Source organism: Taudactylus pleione, unplaced genomic scaffold, assembly GCF_031769625.1.
Source record: "Taudactylus pleione unplaced genomic scaffold, aTauple2 ptg000093l, whole genome shotgun sequence".
NCBI classification, from domain to species: domain Eukaryota; kingdom Metazoa; phylum Chordata; class Amphibia; order Anura; family Myobatrachidae; genus Taudactylus; species Taudactylus pleione.
In genome coordinates this window covers 14,453,340-14,477,404 of record NW_028284495.1, presented here as the reverse complement: position 1 = coordinate 14,477,404, position 24,065 = coordinate 14,453,340, and the positions used below count along the sequence as shown (strand labels likewise).

The window sequence follows — 24,065 nt, the reverse complement described above, 5'->3', positions numbered from 1 at the left end:
ATGCGGTAATATCGCCGGTACTTGAATCCGGCCCACAGTTGATGTTTTCCAGGTCACCCAGCAGGTTCACAGGTGTGACTTACATCAATGAAGTGCCAGCTTTAACTAACAGAACCAATCAAGGGTGGCATGTAATAGAGATCGAGTTTGCTGGAGGTGCGGGATGCCGATTGATCTCGATCGTTTTTTTAAAGTTGCAATAATTTACAAGACAAAACCAGTTCAGGTTTGCCGTGTAAATGATTGCAACTTTAAAAAAACAATCGAGATCAGTCGGCATCCCGCACCTCCGACAAACTCGATCTCTATTATATGCCGCCCCAAATGTCTGACTATGGCACATGTTTGAATCCCCTGCAGGGGAGCTCTCAGCTCTGTATGTGGTTTTTAATACAGAGATTGATGTACACTTGCATGTTCTAATATTAATTATATTTGTAATGGCATAAGCTAAGTGGGAGGAGTCAGGAATAGTAAGGGGAGGAGTCTGTGCCAGGAGCCAGATGCTGACATAAGGTGGGCATGTGTGCTTTAAATGCCAGGGCCTATGTTTAGTCCCAGTCCGGCCCTGCCACGTACCATACTTCGAACCAAAGGAGGTTCATCAAGGGTTAACTCACACGAATTTCAAAATTAGTTTTTATTGTTATGTCATTGGTTTTAAGGAATGTATTATTAAATCAACATGTTGCCGGTTTAACATGATTTATACAATTTTATACATGGTTTAAAGGAACAATTCAGAGCAAATCTGACATAAACAAATTGATAGGGAGCGCAATGTGATTCAAATGAAAAGCATATTCATTCATTTGTTGCCATGTCACAGGCTGTGTTTGAAAAATGACAGTTGGGAGCTGATTGGCTGGTACCTTATCACTGCTTAGTAAATAGACCCATGAGTGGCCTCTCCATGCAAACAGCCATTGAGAACTCTCTTACAGTGTTCTCTGATGGGAAGTATTTTAGCATGGAGAGCAAATGGAACTGAAACCTCCACAATTTCATAGACTGTAATCTTGGAAACATTTGTCTGACAAAATGAAACCAATGTGATTTTGTTTAGTGAAGGCACTGCAGTTCCATAGTGCTCCTTTCTTCATTGTGACAGGGATTTCTACTAATGAAATCACTTGTTGCTAGTTCATGTGACAGGCCAATCAGCTCCAGAAAGAAACTGGGACATTCCAGTCCTTGGAATCGATTTACTAAAGATTCTATCTAACATATATCTAGTACAGTCTAATAAATTATAGTTCGAATCTGATTGGCTGCTATAAGTAATACCTTTACTTTCAGTTAATATACTGTACATTTCCAGTTTCTTACTGGAATGATTTGGTTTAATCTTTTGGATCCCAAACCCCTGTGTGGTCAATAACAACTGTATGAATTGTTAAATACATAGTCATGTAGCCACTGATCGATTAAGATACAAAATCCTGTATTAATGTAATTTATGTAGGAACCTGCCCACACTTTCTCTCATCTTTTTAATGATATGTGGGCTGTATTGTGCCGATTTATCCATTTCAGGTAAGAAAAGTTTGGTTTCAAGAAAATATGACACACATGCTGAGTGAAAATAAGTTTATATATTATACATATTTATATACGCAAAACATACATGGTCTATGAATGTCTATAGCTTTACCACAATTTGAGTTACCTATGTCTCAAGCAGTGGTTTTGTTCTGGGCATTACAAATTACATTTTATTCAGAAAAGAAAAACCCTGGATTTAAAAGATGCTTCACTTTAAAAAAACAAAAACGTTACTTCACCATTTAGGGGTAATCCTTCGGAAATTGTACAGGTTGGAAAGAAGACAGTCTATTCAAAATACAGCCATCCTTCATCAGGACCGTTCTAAGGCAAAAGAAGTGTAACACCTTATACTGGAAGTAACCACACAAATGAATAATCTCTACAGCCAATTGTAGGGGGAGGAGGTGGGTAAGATATCTACAAACATTGGTCAGTAACAAGAGCCTAGGTCTGAATCTATGTAGCAGATCCTTAGGCAGCTAATTGCATAAAGACGAACACCACATCTCATGGTTATTGTTGATCTCCATCAAAAAAATGGAAAAGATATATAAAAAAAAAAAAACCTATCAATAGCAAACCCAGCAGTAAAATTCTCTAAAATATCTAATTTCTAATGATACCAGATGGTACACAGAGATTTGTTACATCTGTATGCACTGTGGAGTTACAATGCAATATTCCATATGTTTTATTGATCAAGCACTTGCCTCCATATAGGCTACATATCACCACATAGTACATCATGTGTACAAATTCTGGAAAGAGTGAAACATGATCTTTAATGTACAAGGCTTTTGCTAGCTTTCTTAATGATTGAAATCGAATTCTTCTGGGATGTTATTTTATAATTCCGTATACTGGAAATATATTTCCATATGTGTGTGCTTGGAACTAATTAAGTGCTCTTTCATAGGTTATTAGGAGGTAAAATGCACGGTGTCAATAGGTTTCATTAACTATATTCAAATAGGGGATAATGTTATTTTCAAGCTTTGGCTACTAAATAATATATTACATCTTTAGACATTAAGCTTATAAACTAAAATTCCCTTTAATATTTCAAAATAATTTGTAGCAGCTGCTCAGTGATGCACAAGGCACACTGTGAGTGTTCTCATACGTATTTGCATTGACATACAGTACTAAGTAATACAACTACAACTCGTACCTTTCACTGCATAGTAAGAAATTCTTCTTTTGAAGGACTATATACAGCCAAGATTATTCTCTTAGTGCAAAATAACAACTTCAGAATGTACTAATATCGGCACTTCTGCCAAGCGGATCTGTAGTCTGTACAGTCCCTTTTGTAACACTGTCACCTCTACATTTTAGGTCTCCAACCATTAATAAATTGCAATATCTTTTTAACCTGCAGTTTGCTTAACTTGAAGTCCTCAGAAAGAATCTCTTCTGTGAGCTGGACAAGTAAATTCCCATCAATCTTTTCCGAGACAAAGAAAGACACAACATCTTCTGACAAACCAATGAATCGCAGGGATTTCGATACCTCCTCAATGGATAATCCTGACAGGTCAGTTGGAGGCTGCCATGGGGAGCCATCTCCACATGACCTGGGTGCTAGTTGCATGTGTAGAGGGGAGGAGAATGGGTATGAAATAGAAAATATGTCCTGCATGCTCTTTTTGGCCAAATAATGTTCTTGTGTGATATCTGGGGAACACATCTGTGGCTCTTCCTCTGCACCATCTATTTTCATAGACAGAGGGAGTGGTTCTACCACCGTGATTCCCTCGCTTAACTTGGGGGCTCGTGGGGGTAAAGCAGGACATGACATACTTTGTTTTGTGCTGTTGTCAGGTAGGCTTTTCTCAGCAGAGCTTTCCAATGAGTAACTTGCAGACTTCGGGCAGCCTTCCGTGATGTTGGCAAATTCATTTAGTGTGCCTTGTGTACACCCAGTCAGAGACTCACTCCCGCTTAAGTCAAATGGGGCTGGAAAATTTCGCTTTGGTGTGGCTGGTGTCTTTTGCCGAGGGTAGCTGTAGTAACTGCGGCACTGGTCCACAAGCAAGTCATTCGTATTCATACCTTCAGCCCCACCGCAGTACCGGTTTGGCCAGGAGAGTCGTGAAGGAAGGATCTCTGATGGTGCAGTCCCACAAGACAACTTACTCTCATGATTACTTGACTCATTTTTGATCCAGTTACAGGGATAGCACGAAACCTGGGTACTGTCTGAAGATTTGGCAACTTCATTCTCTGTGACACCTCTAGAAAAAAAAAAAATTAAATTAAACAAGTACAGATGTATAAGCAAGTATATACAGTATTTCTACCAGCCCCCTCTATCTTACTGAAATATTAGAAGTACTTAAGGGATCACTAAATACAAGTTATCTTAGGTAATAGGAGGTCTTAACATTCACAAATATATAGGTCTCTGTGCAAGTTCAAGAACATCTTAGAACAGGCAATAAAAATGTGTATTGTCCTGTGGTGGATCCAGGAAGATTGCAAACTACATCGATGTGTTCAGGGAGGTATGCGGTCATAATACCAACCGCGGGGATTCCGGCGCTCAGAATGCAGGCGCCGAAATCCCGACACCTGGCAGTGACAGGGGCTGGCATCCCAAAGGTAAGTAGTGGGGTTAGGCACTAGGGGAGGACTAGGGCTAGACACTAGGGGCAGAGGTTAGGTTTAGGCACCACGGAGGGAGGGTTAGGGAGATGGGGTGGGTTAGGATACCAACCGACAGGTGATTGTATCCTATCCCAGTCGGGATGCCGTCGTTGGGATTCTGTCTCGAGCACTGGCATCCCATACCCAACCTGTTTGGGGAGGTCTGGTGGCTGATAGGCATCCACTGCCTGCTGCACAGCCATAGCTATGCGGTGTATGGCAGCAGAAACTCTGATTGGTGGGTGGCAATGGTCATCCACCAATCAAAGTACAGGAGCAGGTGCACATCTCAAGCATATACATTGTGCATGTCATTAGGAACTATTTTAGATTTAGTGGCCCTTTGCTACCTTGATTTTCATATACACTGAAACTGTAACTGTAAATATAGTTTAATTTGCCAGATACAATGGTCCTGTTTTCCCAGCTTTGATACAGAGAAGTCTTCGTAATATCCCTTCTGACCTAAATTCTTTCTTTCTACAAGGTTTTAATCTTGCAGCAGTTGAAGCTATACGACATGAAAATTCCCTTTGTGGCCACAGTGCTCTCAGGTACAGTATATACCAAAGTTGCAATATTTGAAAAACATGGAGATTAATAAAAGGACCATGAGACAATAGGATAATGCATGATCAGTAACTAAAGTACAGTACTCTTGCTGAACGTCTGCAGCTCTCAGTATTTGGAATCAAGATCAACACTCCATTACCATTTGCTGACCACACTCATTTGTCTATATGATAATGTATTAGTGGCCACCATATATTTCATTTGTGCTAAGATGAAATGATTAATAATGCACTAAGATTTAAAGCAACGTTACACATTGCCAATAATATGTGTTTGGCTAAGTAAATATTATTTGTCATGTACTAAGCTTTGGAAGAATCTCCAGTGTGCTTAACTCATTCCTACCAGCGTGTCCAAGATGCACAGTGCTGGCGCGGGGTGGGGGTGATGTATATAGATACAACAGTGTCCTGCAGAGTATATAGGGATGTGTCAATAAGTCTATAAAAAGACATACTTGAAAGAGGAAAAAATGCACTTCTTACTATATAGAGCACCTCTAAATAAACAAGGTGAAAATATTCAGTACACAAATTGCGAGGTGCACTAATAGTGAGACAATAGTACTATACAAAATCATAGAACGTAACTTATTTTAATATTTTGTCTAATTTTGAATATGAAATATACATAAAAATATTTAGTTTAAAGTTCAAGCTCTCTAAAAAATAAATATAATACTACTACAAATTTTATGGATACTTTGACAAATCAAAGTGTATTCTGGTTTAGCTGGCACCTAACAAAAATAGAATTAGCCTTGTTTATAAAAGTACTCTGTCTTGAAGGAGTTAAAGCACATCAACAAATATATTCCATTCTATTGGCATTTTTGAATAGTGGTACTTATTTATCACCAACTTTTCTATATGAGTTATATGTGAAACAGTTTTGATAACTGTGCCACATTATGTACACATATCTTGACATGGAACACTTGCCCTACTCTCTTGCAAATATCTGGGGGACCCCCGCAGAGCCCTCCCCCACAGTGACTAACTGCATCTCCCTCTCCCAGAAGAGAAAAGTTGCTAAACGTGCCCACACACATGACGACATTAAGTTAACTTAAGTGCAAGTGGGTATGGGCTCCCTGGAACCACTGCCATTGATTAACAGTTTACATGCTTTTATAAGCAAACGCTGCTAGCAAAAGCATTATTATTGATGCCAGTGGGTACGGATATATTAGTAGCTAATCATAAGAATGGATCGGAATCTGTGCAGCATCTCTCACAGGGTGTATTCCTAGAATAGCCATTCACAATCTTGCTCCACTACTGGGTTAGCCAAATAATTTGTACATCTATTTATACCCTACTAACAGAAGCACAGCTCTGCATTCAGTGGTACAGAATATAACATTTATTGTAATACTTAATAACGAATAATTAGCTAAATAATCCTTTAATTTACACACTTTAATGTAGCCATTAAAACAGAACTTATACTGCGGATAAGAAATACTGTACATTTTAATTGAGCAAACTTGCTTTCAGTATGACAATACCTGGCTTAAAAGCTTCACAACTGTTTCTTTAACTGAAAAGTTCTTGAAGGCGAGTAACAATCATACTATGATAGGCCTAACGAGTCGCTGGTGCTGCTATCAGTATACCAAATTACTGTAACTGACATGTCACTAATCAGAATATCCAATAATAAGGTCTGTAGTGCTCTGGCATACAAAAAAATATAGTAAAATAAATCCACAGCTAGATACATGGATCAAACAAGCAGCTTATATATACTGGGAATCATAATTAGATATGAATCCGGATATAATAGCCATGGATCTTTTTCACAGTCTTGTGACCTAGTAATGTCATTTCAAGATTTGCCAGTGTGCAAATGAATCGCTTAGTCCTTATTATGTTGCTTTACTAATGTTACATTTAATGCAAACCTAATGGCTTCAAAGGGCGGCTAGAATTCACCTGCAGTCTGTATTTTTGGCTGAGGTTTACAATATAATGCAACTCTCAGCAATTCCAGTGAACTCTGAAAAAAAAGATACTGTTTACAGAGACTAGCAGTACTTACATGCTGTGCAGCCCTGAGGAGTAGTAGGAAAGCGTGGGACTCGGAGAGCGGGTTTGTTGCTGGGCTGTTTTTCCTGTTGGTGGTGGAACAGATGGGGTGGGAGATGATGGTTTGGAACTTCGTGGAGGCACAGGTGGGGCATTCAAAAGTCGGCATTCTTCCTTTACCTAAATGGGAGAAAACAGTTTTGTTTTTAAATGAGTAAATAAATGTTTTTGCTTTTTTTTTCTGAACCATCATGTTAGAAAAAAAAATTCAACATATATACTTTTTTATTTTAACTTGATTACAATTTACTACATGGGATGACAGCACAATTACTTATTGTGCATAAGTCATTATGAAAAATCTATACATATGGAAAGGCAAAACCCCCACTATACAGTATATATATATATATATATATATATATACACACACACACACATATATATATATATATATATATATATATATATATATATATACACACACACACACACACACACACACACACACACACAGTCAGGTCCATAAATATTGGGACATTGACAGAATTTTCTGATTTTGGCCTCTATTCACCACCACAATGGCTTTGAAATGAAACAAACAATATGTGATTTAACTGCAGACTTTCAGATTTAATTTGAGGGTAATTACATTAAAATCAGGTGAACGGTGTAGGAATTACAACGGTTTCTATATGTGCCTCCCACTTTTTAAGGGGCCAAAAGTTATGGGACAAACTAAACAATCCTAAATCTAACTTTCACTTTTTAATACTTTGTTGCAAATCCTTTGCAGGCAATTACAGCCTGAAGTCTGGAACGCATAGACATCACCAGACGCTGGGTTTCATCCCTGGTGATGCTCTGCCAGGCCTCTACTGCAAATGTCTTCAGTTCCTCCTTGTTCTTGGGGCATTTTCCCTTCAGTTTTGTCTTCATCAAGTGAAATGCATGCTCAATCGGATTCAGGTCAGGGGATTGACTTGGCCATTGCATAACATTCCACTTTTTAGCCTTAAAAAACTCTTTGGTTGGTTTTGCAGTATGCTTCGGGTCATTGTCCATCTGCACTGTGAAGCGCCATCCAATGAGTTCTGAAGCATTTGACTGAATATGAGCATATAATATTGCCCGAAACACTTCAGAATTAATTCTGCTGTTTTTGTCAGCAGTCACATCATCTGTAAATACAAGGGAACCAGTTCCATTGGCAGCCATACATGCCCACGCCATGACACTACCACCACCATGCTTCACTGATGAGGTGGTATGTTTTGGATCATGAGCAGTTCCTTTCCTTCTCTTCTCATCACTCTGGTACAAGTTGATCTTTGTCTCATCTGTCCATAGGATGTTGTTCCAGGACTGTAATGGCTTTTTTAGATGTTGTTTGGCAAACTCTAATCTGGTCTTCCTGTTTTTGTGGCTCACCAATGGTTTGCATCTTGTGGTGAACCCTCTATATTCACTCTTGTGAAGTCTTCTCTTGATTGTTGACTGACACATATACACCTACCTCCTGGAGAGTGTTCTTGATTTGGCCAACTGTTGTGAAGGGGTTTTTCTTCACCAGGGAAATAATTCTTTTGTCATCCACCACAGTTGTTTTCCGTGGTCTTCCGGGTCTTTTGGTGTTGCTGAGCTCTCCGGTGCGTTCTTTCTTTTTAAGAATGTTCCAAACAGTTGACTTGGCTACACCTAATGTTTTTGCTATCTCTCTGATGGGTTTGTTTTGATTTTTCAGCCTAATAATGGCTTGCTTCACTGATAGTGACAGCTCTTTGGATCTCATATTGAGAGTTGACAGCAACTGATTCCAAATGCAAATGTCACACCTAGAATCAACTCCAGACCTTTTACCTGCTTGATAATGAAATAATGAGGGAATAGCCCACACCTGTCCATGAAATAGCTTTTGAGTTGATAGTCCCATTACTTTTGGCCCCTTAAAAAGTGGGAGGCACATATTGAAAACTGTTGTAATTTCTACAACGTTCACCCGATTTGGATGTAATTACCCTCAAATTAAATCTGAAAGTCTGCAGTTAAAGCACATCTTGTTTGTTTCATTTCAAAACCATTGTGGTGGTGAATAGAGGCCAAAATCTGAAAATTCTGTCAATGTCCCAATATTTATGGACATGACTGTATATATATATATAAATAAAAAACCACACACATATACATAAACTAGCTGAAGTACTCGGCATTGCCCGGGTTTAAATTATATTTGTTTTAAGATTATATGATGTCGTCCAAATCCATCCAGTGGAAGGCCCAGAACAGGCTCCCTGGGTCAAAGTTCTGCCTGGCGTACACCAACGGGAGGTCTGGCCGAGACCCTTACCCCCCCTAGTATGTATTCTGGGATCCAATTTTACCACTCTTAAGTTTTCATCCACATCCATCCAGTGGAAGACCCACAATAGGCTCCCTGGGTCAAAGTTCAGGCCAGCGTTCACCAAAGAGAGGTCCGAACGGGACCCTAACCCCCCTAAAACCTGGGGAGGATGCAACTGGACCACCTCAAATTGGTTTCATCGCAATCGGTACAGGGGTGTCCGAATGCATAACCAGACAGACAAACAAGCAAACCAACCAATGAATTGTATATATTAGATATACATATAACTATCATTATCATCATATTTCATTTATCACCCCTTTTTTTCTTCTCCATCTGATTATTACCTTGGATCACTACTATAGATTTTTTCTATTTATATTTTCTCTATACATCATATTATCTTGGCATAATTCATGTGCATTCATGCAGTGACATCTAACATGTAGCACCCCTTCAAGAAGTAGGAATTAGGAGGATATATATGTATCTAAATATGTTTTGCTAAAATTCTCCCCTCTTTTCATCATAACGCTAGCCGCGCATGGACTACGCCAAAATGGAAACTATGCTGCCATAGCAACCAATGAAGCCCCGGCATCCACCTTATCTACGCATGCGCAATAAGATGTTCTCCGCACAAGGAGCTAAGCACCATACCCTAAAAACACAGACGCGAGCAAGCGGATAGGACGTCAACACCGGGGCAGAAGTAACTCCAGGAAGGGCGGAAGCCAGTGAACGCAGGGAAAGGAGAACTTTTGGACATCAAGCCCTGGAGATATCCTTGACTCCTTGCAATACCACTTAGTGATCCAGAGGGAGTTCACATAGAATCCCTGGCACTGCATGGATGCCGATTCTATATTGGAACTAAAGGACATGATTCCAGATGTTGCAAACCGGAAGTGATGTCATGAATGATCCAAACGAGGCAAATTGAGTCCTGATTGAAATGGGGTACAAAGAGCGATCACCCCCCTGCTAACAGCATCCCTTGATGAAGTCCCTAGTGGATGAAACGCGTTTGGAAGCTGCCTCTTGCCTAATGAACTACTAAAGATAAGCACCTTATAAATTTAAGAGAACCTTCTTATACTTTGTACTTTTTAGAGTGTTTTTAAAGTTCTTAGAACACTTATTGCCGCTCTGATGGAAAAGTTTTATGTGCATTCTCCTGTGCTTTTAAAATATCTTACCTATGTATTTATTGAACCTGTACTAAGGCCAGCTTTTAAGTATTTACTTTGTGCAATACACCTGTTGCACTTACCTAGACCTAAAAGGCCATTTCTAGAGCTCCTTGAAAACACGCACAGGCTCAGCAGTCTATAATTGTTTGTTTGTATGTTATATTTAATAAATTGTTATATATTTTTTACTCATATGCTTATATATGATTTATGAAGCACTTTGATGATACATTTGTATCTTTTAACACATTGGTTTGTATTATCTACGTCAGTCGCTAAAGACCTGTACACCTACACATACTGCACGTAGGGGTAATCCCAAATGCCCTATTATATTTGGTCCAGATGACACCCCTGACATATAGGGAGAACGTAGCACACATAATTTTGCTCAATCGTATTCACCTCTTAAATAGTATGCTTATCTAAGTTGGCACCGGTACCTCTCTCTCTCTCTCTATATATATATATATGATATAGAGAGACCGCACTCACATCCACTTAGTGAGTATTTAGGCAGGGTGCACCACTACAGAAGATACCAGTGGTATTCCAGTAATATAGTGCAATGTTAATGGTATAAAAGCCAAAATGAGGGCACTCACCGCTTTCAAATGAGAAACAGACAAGATTTATTTGTTCAACATCACCAAAGTCAATGTTTCGGCCCCAAAGGTCTTTGTCAAGACAAATCACAATGTAACATGCATCCAGCATGTGAACACATGTGCTGTGTTCTGTGGGCCTGATTCAGAGCCGAACGCTCTGACCACAGCGCTCGCTCTGAATCAGTGCCCTCCTCCCTGAAAATGGAGCGGCCTCCTGGCCGCTCGCATAGCTGTGGGTGACCACCCACAGCATATGCGAGCGGCCAAAAAGATGGTCGCGATGGTCAAGACCATCGCAACCATCGGTCCTGCGGTAGGGTCTCGCTGCCGCAAGCCCAGGAGTGGTTTTGGCTCTATCAGAGCCAAAATCACTCCCACTGACATCATTACTGATGTCAGTGGGGCCGGCTTCAGACGGTAGGCGTTCCCATGGTAGGTGTTCCGTCTGGCAGCCATGCCCCCGGCACGCCTACCAAAGGGGGCGTGCTGTCACTCACCATCAACAGTATGCCCCCTTTGGTGCGAGACCCCGAGCGACGTATTCCTCGTCGCTCGCCGGGTCTCGCGCATGCGTACGACGTAACTCCCTCCGTCGTGCGCATGCGCACAACATCGACCCGCTTGCGAGCGTCCTTTGCTCGCGAGCGGGTCTAAATGTCCCCCTGTGTTCACATGCTGGATGGATGCTACATTGTGACATGAGCTGATCCCGTCTCTTTGAGGGGAACATGTTGCTGATAAGTATCAGTTTTCTTTGCCACTACAAATGATATGCATTGCTTGAGCTTTGCTGCTGTTTTAATTGGCTCCCCTCATTGTTTTGCACTTTGGAATGCACTTTATGGATATATAAACAATTGTCAGATATTGAACCTTGGATGTGCTGGCTCCTTTTTTCCTGCTGCAACATGATTATGTGCATTGCACTCCATTTTTGTATTTTGAGCATGTGCAGCTTTGTATTATATATATATATATATATATATATATATATATACACACACACATACACAGTATATATACATATATATATATATATATATATATATATATATATATATACACACACACACACACGCTTTGAATATTGTATTGGAACAGGCCGTGTCACAGAAGTGCAGAATTCTCTTTCTTTACCATCCTGCACTCTATAAATACACTCACATTTTGCTGGATGACTAGATCAGGAACACAGATAATCAATTCATTCAGTCCGTAGGTGAAACATGCAAAATCTTGTGGCCAAATGCAGGACAGTTTTGAAACTGTTGCTCATCTCTATTGTACACACACCAATGAATTAATTCAAAGACCTGACTACTTTATAGCACTACAGAGTACTATTTTGTCCTATCCTATACTTCACAAAACAGGAGGTGTATTAGTACTATAATTTACATATAAATAGTCTTCTCATAATCCGATGTACAGAGCCGAAGTTACCATCAGACAAGGGCCTGGTTGTAGGGAGTGCCTAAAATAGTGAAAGAGTGACATAATGTCACTCATTCATTATCTTGTCACCTCAGTACCCCAAAACGGAGTGCCGGCCAGTACTATGAAGGGGCAACAGCTGAGAGCTTCTAACTTGGGGAGCAGAAGCCGGCAGCTTCACATGTTAGTAAAGACTGGTAGTGTGTTACTTATCTACAATGCTACAGCCAACACACTAGATAAGGCAGGTGGAGGGCAGTGTGGTACTCTTGTGGATGGGTGTGACCTATAAAATGATGGGAACACATAAAGCACCAAGGACTCCCGTGCGAGCCCTGCAAATGGTGGGACCATTTCAATTATATATTACTAACATTTTCTCTATTTTACAACACAAAACTCACCCAGATATAATAAATTGTGCTGTTATAAAACTTAGAAGTGAAAGAGTAACAAAATACTGTATATAAAATAGGAAAAGATAGGTTTGCTCAGATAAGGACATTTACACCTCAAAATATACAACCCCAGGAGCGGACTGGGTCGGAAAACCAGCCCAGCAAATATGGAAGCAGCCCTAATTGGGGTGTGGTCTGTCAAAGGGGAAGGGCGAAGCTGTGGATAATGTGGGTGGAGCTACAGCGGGGATGGGGCTTCAATTGGAGTGTAAACCAATTTGTTTGTCAAAGTTTGGGCTGTGTGGGGTGGGTGTTATGAATAGAGGGGTCAGAGGCACACATGGGTGTGGGGTGGACATAGGTACACATGGGTAGGGGGTTAGAGGCACACAGGGGTATTGTATAATAATGAGACTATGTATAATAATGAGACTATGTGACCGGGACATACAGAACAGGTTCCCCTGGCATGTCCTCTCACTCTGCCAGGGCAGCCAGGAGGGGGCTCTAACTGTTCACCCCCCTGCATCACTTAAGAGAAGGCATGGGTAACTCCAGATGCCGGGGCACTACAGGTCCCAGCACGCTCTGATTTGCCAATGCTGGCACCTGCACAGCAGCTGGGGAATGCTGCCTGACTCTGGGTTGTGGGGACAGGGGCAGTTCCCAGTATCACTCACATCACTTGGGAGATGATCCCAAAGGACATCCTCGTCCTATGCTGTCAGCTCTGTCTCAGCCGGCTTTCATCTCATGATGACAGATACTTCATGGGCCACGCTGCTTGTTATGACAGGCACCAATGCACTGCCTGTCATGCAAGTGCATTACTCCTAGCAGAGGAGGATAGTGTTTAGCAGAGGGTGATAGATGTAGCAGAGAGGATAGTTGGGTAGCAGAGGGTGATAAATGTAAGCAGAGAGGATAGTTGGGTAGCAGAGGGTGATAGATGTAGCAGAGGGTGATAGATGTAGCAGAGAGGATAGTTGGGTAGCAGAGGGTGATAGATGTAAGCAGAGAGGATAGTTGGGTAACAGAGGGTGATAGATGTAAGCAGAGAGGATAGTTGGGTAGCAGAGGGTGATAGATGTAAGCAGAGAGGATAGTTGGGTAGCAGAGGGTGATAGATGTAGCAGAGAGGATAGTTGGGTAGCAGAGGGTGATAGATGTAGCAGAGAGGATAGTTGGGTAGCAGAGGGTGATAGATGTAGCAGAGGGTGATAGATGTAGCAGAGAGGATAGTTGGGTAGCAGAGGGTGATAGATGTAAGCAGAGAGGATAGTTGGGTAGCAGAGGGTGATAGATGTAAGCAGAGAGGATAGTTGGGTAGCAGAGGGTGATAGATGTAAGCAGAGAGGATAGTTGGATAGCAGAGGGTGATAGATGTAGCAGAGAGGATAGTGTTTAGCAGAGGGTGATAGATGTAGCAGAGAGGATAGTTGGGTAGCAGAGGGTGATAGATGTAAGCAGAGAGGATAGTTGGGTAGCAGAGGGCGATAGATGTAGCAGAGAGGATAGTTGGGTAGCAGAGGGTGATAGATGTAAGCAGAGAGGATAGTTGGGTAGCAGAGGGTGATAGATGTAGCAGAGGAGGATAGTGTTTAGCAGAGGGTGATAGATGTAGCAGAGAGGATAGTTGGGTAGCAGAGGGTGATAGATGTAAGCAGAGAGGATAGTTGGGTAGCAGAGGGTGATAGATGTAGCAGAGAGGATAGTTGGGTAGCAGAGGGTGATAGATGTAAGCAGAGAGGATAGTTGGGTAGCAGAGGGTGATAGATGTAAGCAGAGAGGATAGTTGGGTAGCAGAGGGTGATAGATGTAGCAGAGGAGGATAGTGTTTAGCAGAGGGTGATAGATGTAGCAGAGAGGATAGTTGGGTAGCAGAGGGTGATAGATGTAAGCAGAGAGGATAGTTGGGTAGCAGAGGGTGATAAATGTAAGCAGAGAGGATAGTTGGGTAGCAGAGGGTGATAGATGTAGCAGAGGGTGATAGATGTAGCAGAGAGGATAGTTGGGTAGCAGAGGGTGATAGATGTAGCAGAGAGGATAGTTGGGTAGCAGAGGGTGATAGATGTAGCAGTGGGTGATAGATGTAGCAGAGAGGATAGTTGGGTAGCAGAGGAGGATAGTGTTTAGCAGAGGGTGATAGATGTAGCAGAGAGGATAGTTGGGTAGCAGTGGGTGATAGATGTAAGCAGAGAGGATAGTTGGGTAGCAGAGGGTGATAGATGTAGCAGAGAGGATAGTTGGGTAGCAGAGGGTGATAGATGTAGCAGAGAGGATAGTTGGGTAGCAGAGGGTGATAGATGTAGCAGTGGGTGATAGATGTAGCAGAGAGGATAGTTGGGTAGCAGAGGAGGATAGTGTTTAGCAGAGGGTGATAGATGTAGCAGAGAGGATAGTTGGGTAGCAGAGGGTGATAGATGTAAGCAGAGAGGATAGTTGGGTAGCAGAGGGTGATAGATGTAGCAGAGAGGATAGTTGGGTAGCAGAGGGTGATAGATGTAAGCAGAGAAGACATGCTTGCCGACTATCTGGCTGCCCCTCCCGGGAGGGAGCAGCCAGATCGGCTTGACTGGGGGGGACGTGGCCAGCAAAGGGGGGCGGGGCCGGCCAGACTTCAAGAGTTTGCGTGCAGAGCAGGGGGCGGAGCCACGCGATTGCGTCATTTTGGCCCCGCCCCTGCTACACGCTGCCGATATTACAGGCAGCGTGAAGCAGGGGGCAGGGCAAAAATGACACGATTCGACGTGAATCGCGTCACAGGCCCCCCGCTGCCGAGGATTTTTCTGTAATTGCGGTGGGGGGCAGGAGGGGTCGGCAGCTGCCAGGAGACTTGCCTGCCTTCCCGGGAGGTCGGGAGCGGCACCCGATTTTCGGGAGGCTCCCGACCAAATCGGGAAGGTAGGCAAGTATGAGAGAGTAAACTTGGGTAGCAGAGGGTGATAGATGTAGCAGAGGGTTATAGATGTAGCAGAGGAAGATAGTTGTGTAGCAGAGGCTGATAGATGTAGAAGAAAAGGACAGAACTGTGTTAAGTGTATTGTAATCACATTTACTAAAATGGTACTGAACAGAAGGCTTAGATAAAAAGGGCTGCGCAGACCAGATCGTCTCCTGTGTGTGGTGAGATCGGCAGCCCTGCTCAGTGATCCTGACACTTCCTGTTACAGCATGTGCTAGCTTTGCAAGCTGTTGGGTACCGAAGCATGCTGGGAAATGCAGTTTCCAAGTCACAGACTAGCACTCCAGGAATTGGACAGAACACTACAACTCCCATGAGGCACCGTTCATATGCAGAGCCAGGCATGCAGCAACGTACTGTAGACACGAAGCAGGAAGGCAATAATCGATAATGCTAATGAGGACATCCCCTCCAATGCTGCCGGAGCTGGCGACTGTTGAGAGCTTCCTGTTTGCGTTCCACAGCTGAACGCAAATCCAGGAAGCTTTGCAGCCGGCCCGGCCGCTTTATGAATCAGTCATGTGCAGGGTGAGCCGGCCCTGAAGAGGGGAGAATGGGACCGGCCCAGCGGGAACTCTCCCACTTTCCCGGCGGCCCAATCCGCCCCTGTACAACCCAAATACTTCTACAGCTGGGTACACGCTATATACTTATAGGGTAGATAAGTCCGCTAATTGTTCAGTGTGTATGCAGGGGGGTTAGCTGATAAACTGCAACGGTCGGATCGGTAGGTCGGATTTTGTCTCTTAAAAATTGCAATCCCCGACCTCGACCTCCCGATCGCATGGAAGAAAGCACACACGGAGCAAATCTGATCTGCTTAAGCTTTACAGGAATGTCAATGGTGTGAGCCTTATTGGAATATTGGGCTATAATTCCAGTTATAAGTATATGTTTGTTTGTTTTTTAATCTAATTAATACTGTAAAATGGCAAAAAAACCTACAAGTACTATAATACCCATTATTTTAAAAGATATAAAAAAAAATATGACGCTATCTCAGAATTTAATGTATTATCCCATATTATTTTAATACAAAGTTTTCTAATAGTATTTAATCTGGGACTGGTGATGTCCTTTTTTGCAACTGGTCAGTTGTGACTTAAATTATTACTTTATAATTGACAAATTAATCAGAATGTAAATTAATCAGAACATAAATTAATCAAAATGTAAATTTGACTACAGATGACGCTGTAACAAAACATAAATCCGATACTAAATCAATGATTCTACTACTCTCAAATTCTGTTCCATTAATACTGGCCAACAAAATTCATGACAATGCAGATGTGTGTGCATTATTTAATGGGTGTGACTCCAAGTAGAGACTAGCCCACAGTAGGTCCTCTCACTAAGGCAGCAATTACATTATTGAGAAATTAAATTGTTGGCACCATTTCAAAATGTTCTTTATGTAATAATTGTTGTTCCGTCACGTTTCTCTGCATTACAATTGGGTTTAATGATATATCTGGGAAATGGCGTTTGTTGTAAAAGTTACTCGATAGGAGAATATAATATTCATTATCAACACTACAATAAGACAACAAATTTAATAATGCCATAGTTGATACAGTAGCGAAGAGATTATTATTTATACATATATTATTACTTCTTGCATCTTCTGAGGGCTGCTGTATTATTTATACAAATGAACATCTAAATATTTAAAGTGAGACTATTTGCCATGAACAGTAATGCTGGCCATACACGCTGCAATTATCGGGACGATCCGCCCGATATCGGCGGATCGCCGCGATAATTGTAGCGTGGGGGGGGCAACCGAGGGTTAAATATTGCTCGGTCGGGCATGCTGGATTGTCCAGCATGCCCGTCCGATGCTATATTTACCTGGTAACTGTCGGCCGCATCGGGCAGTGTATGCCCAGCGCGGCCAACAGACAGACATTTCCTGTGTTCCTTCCTACGGAAGGAACAGGGAAATGTCTCCTCCCCGGGGGCGGAGCGCAGATATCGGGCTATACATTGTGAGATCTCTCTCTCAGTGTATGCCGCGGACATCTGCGGCTGGCAGCCAGCCAGATAAAATGTCTGTCTGTCAGACATTTTATCTTGCTGTGTATGCCCAGTATAAGTAATGATGGTCTTGCAAATTTATAACTGTTGTTTAGTAAAACTACAGTATGTTCCTTCTCCGACCTATCAGAAGCCAAGAATTAGGTTTATAAGACTTTGAAGTAATGTAAGCACCCTGGCAATAACTGTCTGTGTCATCACCACATATCTACTCTCCCCAATCTATCCTTTCAACATGACCCCTTCCAACTAGTACAAAATGTTCTGCTCCTGAACTATTCACTTCTCCTCCTATTGCAGACGCCCAGGCTAAAGTAATTAAAATAAGCAGTAAGGATGAGAGCATTTTGTACGGAGTGGAAGGAGTCACGTTGGAGGCTCTGTAACATGTGCACATATCGTCCTTCCCCCTAATTCCAAGCCATACATATGCAGATGTGGGGGTGAGTGTTCTGATTATAGCTGTGACCAACTATTCTTCTTGGATTCTTGACATGTGTGTGGGAGGCTGTTTGAGAACACTGTATAAAGCTGTGTATGCTACCTGTAATTTGTAGCTTATGTGTGTTGCATTTATAATTATCACTGTACAACTCATCCGTATTCACAAACACACCCAATATCACAGCTACAAAAATGTATTTTAGGCCACAACTCACTAGATTAATTTCCATACACAGCATGCAGGGTTCTCGCCACTGACACGATGTATCCCTTAAAGTTATTCCCTCAATTACAATATAAAACACTAATGCATTATCTTACTGTGTGATCAAGATGACATATACTGTAATATTGCGGATTCATGGATTAGATATGTGAATTTCAATATCATCAATAACTGAAAAGATGCACATGTTGTAAAATACATACAAACAAAACATATTCACTACCATATATATGTGTACTCATACACGCAGCACGATTTGCCTGGTGTGAGTCGGCCACCAGGTCCCATGCTACTCTGCTAGCGTTGGGCTTCTTTTTTTTTTTTTTTTGCAGTAAATGCGTCTAAGTCACAATGTGATGCAACTGTGCCGATTAATCTGATATGTGACACTTGTATATCTGTGTGCACCTGAGTGTATATGAGGCACAACGGGACTTGGAATGAAAAAAGCTGCATAGCAATTCCTATACAGATTCAGGGACTCAGACTCACACAGATATACAGGTGTCATATCAAATGAATCAACACAGGCTGCTGATGCATCCTAGTTGCCTTGCAGAGTCTAACGGGACCTGGTGCGCCGAGAGGGGCTTTTTAATGCGACTGCAGCAATGATGTGTCATCTGTATGCTATTCTAGGGCTTGACAAATTTTTCTAAAATCTAGGAGCCAGGATGAAATTGTAGGAGCCAGACCACCGCCCCCCCCCAAAAAAAATTACAGGAGTGAGGAGCACAGCTCTGTGTATTATGCAACCTTTAGACACACTATACTAGTCTACAAAATGGTCACAGGTCAACGGATAAAGTAACATAAAGGCCCGCTCACTGCTCTGTACAGCTCCTCCCTCCAGTAAAACGGATCACATTTCACATAAAACAATGGTGCCAAAAAGTACAACAAACTCCCCCCCCTCCCCTTATGATCACACCACTATCCCTCTGAAGCCGTTCCGCAATCCCTGGCCACGCATAGACCCTACTACCGTAGAGCTCTATGCAGCCGGAGATAGGAGACAGTAGACAGCCAGGACATACAGGAGGATCAGCATAGACTGGGACAGACAACAGGGATCAGAGCAGGCCAGGATGGAGAGGAGTCGTCAGCGCAGGCCGGGATGGACACAGGCACAGCAGTCACCGCAGGCGATACTCAGCACATGCACTCCTGTGCATGATAACACTGCACGAATCTCCGCCAGAGCTGATGAGGATCTGCTTCCTCCCTCACTGCAAAATCTGGTAGCCAGGCAGCAAAATCTGGTAGCCAACGCAACCTGTCCCATGGGATTTGTCGAGCCCAGTGCTATTCTATTTATAAAAGTTATATATTTATCCGTAGAAGCTTCAAGAAACATTAAATGTAGGGTTAGACAGATATCTCCCAAACACACAATAACAAAAGAATAACAATTCTGAGTGAACGCTGCACTAGAATGTAGTATTACTAACCTCCTTCCTCCCCTAGCCAAAGATCTGCTCTATGCAGCTATTTCTCTAACGGCTCCACTGGAGAAGATTCTGCATTAAACAGTCCCAGCCAAGGGTGTCATGAGGCTGGTAAAAGGGAACGTGTAGGTAGGTGGTATGACAATGGAAAGACAATGAAAGCTAAAATTAATAAAGGAAGAAGAGGTCAAGGGCCAAGTTAATGGTGTACCTCTTCTAGACCTTACTAGGAGCAGATTTATTGGATTCCTTTGGGAAAAAGCTCAGTGTAAGAAAAAGAAAAGTCCTATACTCTGTAGTGTGCTGTAGAGCAACGGCTTCCACCTGATGTCCATGAGAAGGTCTTCATCAAAGCTGATGACCTCTATTTAGAACAAGCCCAGATGCCTGAATGGAGAAAGGATTGTTGTGAGAAGTAAACCCCAAATACTTCCAACAAGGACAGATGAGAAAGAAAATTAACTACATTAAAGAGACGCTATTAAGATCGATTCATAATTATCAGTTGCTTTATTGTACATAGTAACATTTTTATTATAACTTTTAGAAGACAATAAAAGGTCCACAGTCTTTTGAACCATTCTTTTAATGTGAGGGAAGGTGAGGATCTCTAGGAAGTAGGTACAGGCGCATTTGCTGCATTAATCAAGTGCTTTAGAACAGGTTTCTTGTATGTGGAAATAGTATATTTATCAAACTGAGGAGCCAGAACTCTGATCATTTTGGCACTTCCTCACTAACAATTTCAGCTAATACTTTGATAATAGTGGGCCAGCATGAGGTAATTACAGGGCACTCCAAAATAGGGAAAGGGGTACCCAATCGAGCTCCATCCCTCCAACAAGATACAAATATCTTGGGTATCTATATCACCTGGCAAGAACGATAAATTGCACATTAAGAACAGAGATGCTTCAGGAAATGTAAACATAAATGTTTGTAACAACTAAGAATCGCTTAATGGCCCAAAAATGTCCTTTTCCAAAGCTTTGAACATTTAGACAAATCAACGAGGACTTTGGAAATTGTTCAGATTGTGTTTTGGACAATGTTCTCCCCGCAGAGCTGGTATCAAACTTGCCCTGTTCAAATTATGTTTTATCTGAAGATATGACCAAACCTACTTAAGGCACTCATGCCTTAAGTATGTTTGATGTTTTGCTAGGGATTTCATTTGTTAACATTTTTAACTAAAAATATTTTAATTGTTACCAAAGTTACTGTTGTACAACACACACCCAGGACATGACCCTCAAATTTTATTGCTTCATTCTCAGTGTGAAGATACCAGATGTCATGTAGATTTCAACATGCATGCATTAAAGTTCCAAACACTTCACATTTAAGACACAGTCAAGATCAAGGAGAACCTTCTGCATTTGTAAGATATACAGATGTGTCCTCACTCCTCTTTGCTGCAGTCGCACCAAACAGCACCTCTTGGCACACCTGGTCCATTGAGACTGTGCTAGCATAGGGCGTCTTTTTTACCGAAAATTGGTCTAAGTCGCAATGAGATGTGCCTAGGATGCACCAGGGGACTGTGCTGATTCATTTCATATGAGACATATGTGCGACATAGTCTCTCAAACAGCAAGCGAAATGCTACAATCAAGCGGCCGCAGCTTTTTTCCACACCAAGTTCCGTTTTCAGTGCACACAGATATACAAGTGTCACATATCAAATTAATCAGAAGTGTCTCCTGGTGCAGCCTAGACACATCGCATTGCGATGTAGACGGCAAAAAAGATGAATTGCATGGGACCTGGCGGCTCACTCACATCAGGCATATCGCGCTGCATGGCGTAATGAGACTAGATGAGAAAGGGCACATCTGTATATAGCATTCCAGAAATAAAGAAAATGGAAATAAATACAAAGTACAAATTCTGATAATTACTCACAGCTTCTGATTTGGGAGGCACTGGAGGCGGAGGTAAGGATACATCTAAACAATTGCTTTTCAGGAGAGATCCAGGAGATGAGAGCGAGGATGTGCCACACTTGGAATGAATTGTGCCTCGGAAAGAATCACATTTGTTCTTCTCGCTTTGTGAACGGGTGAGGGGTTGTCCTCCTCGTTTTACAGTTCCCAGTTCTAACCATAGCTCCTCGTAAGGAAGCTCTGGATTGGCTGATAGACTTACTGGTTCCTCGCCAGTTTCAGGAAATAAGTAGTCACTTCCGCTATCACCAGAATCTTGGTACTGGGGAGAATCTTGTGGGAATAAAGCCCAGTCCCCACAAAGATCTCGACAACCATGCAGGTTCACTTCACTGTTTCCATGAAGGTTGTTTCCATAAACACAGACTGAAAGCCTATGAAAGGACTGGGTCAGCTCGTCCCGGGCATAGCTAAGGGAGTTTGGTATGTGGCTGTGTCCAGAGCAATAACTCTTTTTAGGACTTTTGCATTCTTCATTCCAGTCTGCTTTTACATCCCTCACTGCCCGGGAATATTCCTCTATATCGAATTGTTCTTGGCATATGTTATACCAGTGCTGTACTACAGGATCCTGCCACATTTCACCTTTTGCTACGTTTTCAAGAAGGCTAAACTTGGGGACAGATAAATGTAATGGAAAATGCATAGGAATGATTTTGCCGGCACGCAGTACACAACAAACAACAACAGTCTTGGTTTGTATGTTGACAAACTTGTACCGGTGTCCCTCTCGTATAAAATGCAGATCATATTGGTTACGGGGAGGTGGGCCAGGTACAGTCACATTTACAGGCAATCGTGTTTTCTCTACAATGTTACGGATAGTGTGTTCTCCGTCTTGCATTTGAATCTCTAGTGGACTGCGTGTGCTAAACCTCCCTTTACACTGAAAGGGAAGGCTGATACTTTCATTAGTTCTATGATTCATGCATATAAGGCAAGGCATTTTGCCTTTCCCCAGCTTGCTGATTGAGTTCAATTTTCCAATTTTCTTAAAAATGGTATTTAGACGTGACTTCTCCTTTGATGTTTTTGCATAAAGGATTTCAGCTTGGCCCATTAGTGTGAGTTCATCTCCAGTACACAGCGTGATGTTGTAAACTTCAGTGTCTTCATTGCACTCCCCCGAAGCAACCTGAAATTCATAACAAATTATATTTGACATATTACTATCAACAGTGTATAACCATAGAAAATAATCATAAAATAAAAGGTACATATCATAGAAAAATAAACATCTAGGATAAAATATGTAGATATCCAAGAGTGAAAAGAAACTAGAATGATCTCTATATATTTAGATACACACACAAGTTACAGCTCTTTTCAAGGTATTACATAAAACTTTTTATGTTATAACTTTGCGCTAATATATTGAACTATACATCTTATATTTTAGAGAAATTATTACACTGTTTTAATGCAATTTTCTGGGTCTCAATACAAAATGTCTAATCACGCACGTCAGGTATGATTGCAGAATATTATACAGTGGCACAGAGCAGCTCATGGTATGGTAGTACGATACGTACCGCAGCAGTGCAAAATATTAAAAAGTAACATGGCAACATAAAAGGCAACATTTGCTTTGGAACAGGGCAGTTGGGATAAGTAAGCAAGTTACATGCACTAAATATATCGGAGCTGTGTTTTCCCCTTATTTCCTCTTTCGCTGGCAATTCTGTATGCATCAATTAATGTATGTAAAGACGTCTGAAAATAAACATTGATTGTCAATGCAGCTAAATCAGTCAGCTGTATTCAACATTGTACAATGTTTATTTTTTGTACTATTTCCCATGGACAATTAACACATTCAGTGCTAAGTGCAATGTCGATAGTCACTATGTTGACATTGTGAATGTCGACATTCACAATGTTGGCAGTGCAGTTTTAGGGTTAGACTAACATTAGAAAAATTCTATGCAAACTGTCGACATGAGCAATATCAAGATTATGAACATGTCGACCTAAAGCCATATCGACATTCTGGTGTTGACATTCTAAATGTCGACCTAACATACCACACCCATTTCAGCCTTCCACAATATTTTCATGTTACATGCTGGACATTTGTTGTAAACCACAAGCTAAAACACTGTGGGGGGAATTCAATTGAATTGTTGCTCTGTTCGGGCCGGATAGCCGCTGGCGCTTCTGCTCGCACCATTGCAGAAAAGTCCTGCTGGTTGGGCACCCTCACCAAGACTTTAGACGGG

At 41.8% G+C, this 24,065-nt stretch overlaps 1 protein-coding gene across 1 annotated transcript in view; it reads right to left on the bottom strand.

The window, feature by feature from the left end:
• Nucleotides 1-625: 625 nt before the first annotated feature.
• Nucleotides 626-24,065, bottom strand: part of GAREM1 (GRB2 associated regulator of MAPK1 subtype 1) — a 191,120-nt gene continuing 167,680 nt past the window's right edge. The window contains exons 4-6 of the mRNA XM_088469574.1: nt 21,806-22,981; nt 6,814-6,980; nt 626-3,785 (exon numbers count right to left, since the gene is read on the bottom strand). Of these exons, the coding sequence (XP_088325700.1) occupies nt 2,876-3,785; nt 6,814-6,980; nt 21,806-22,981 (2,253 nt within the window). The 3' untranslated portion in view covers nt 626-2,875. The remainder of the gene's footprint in view (nt 3,786-6,813; nt 6,981-21,805; nt 22,982-24,065) is intronic.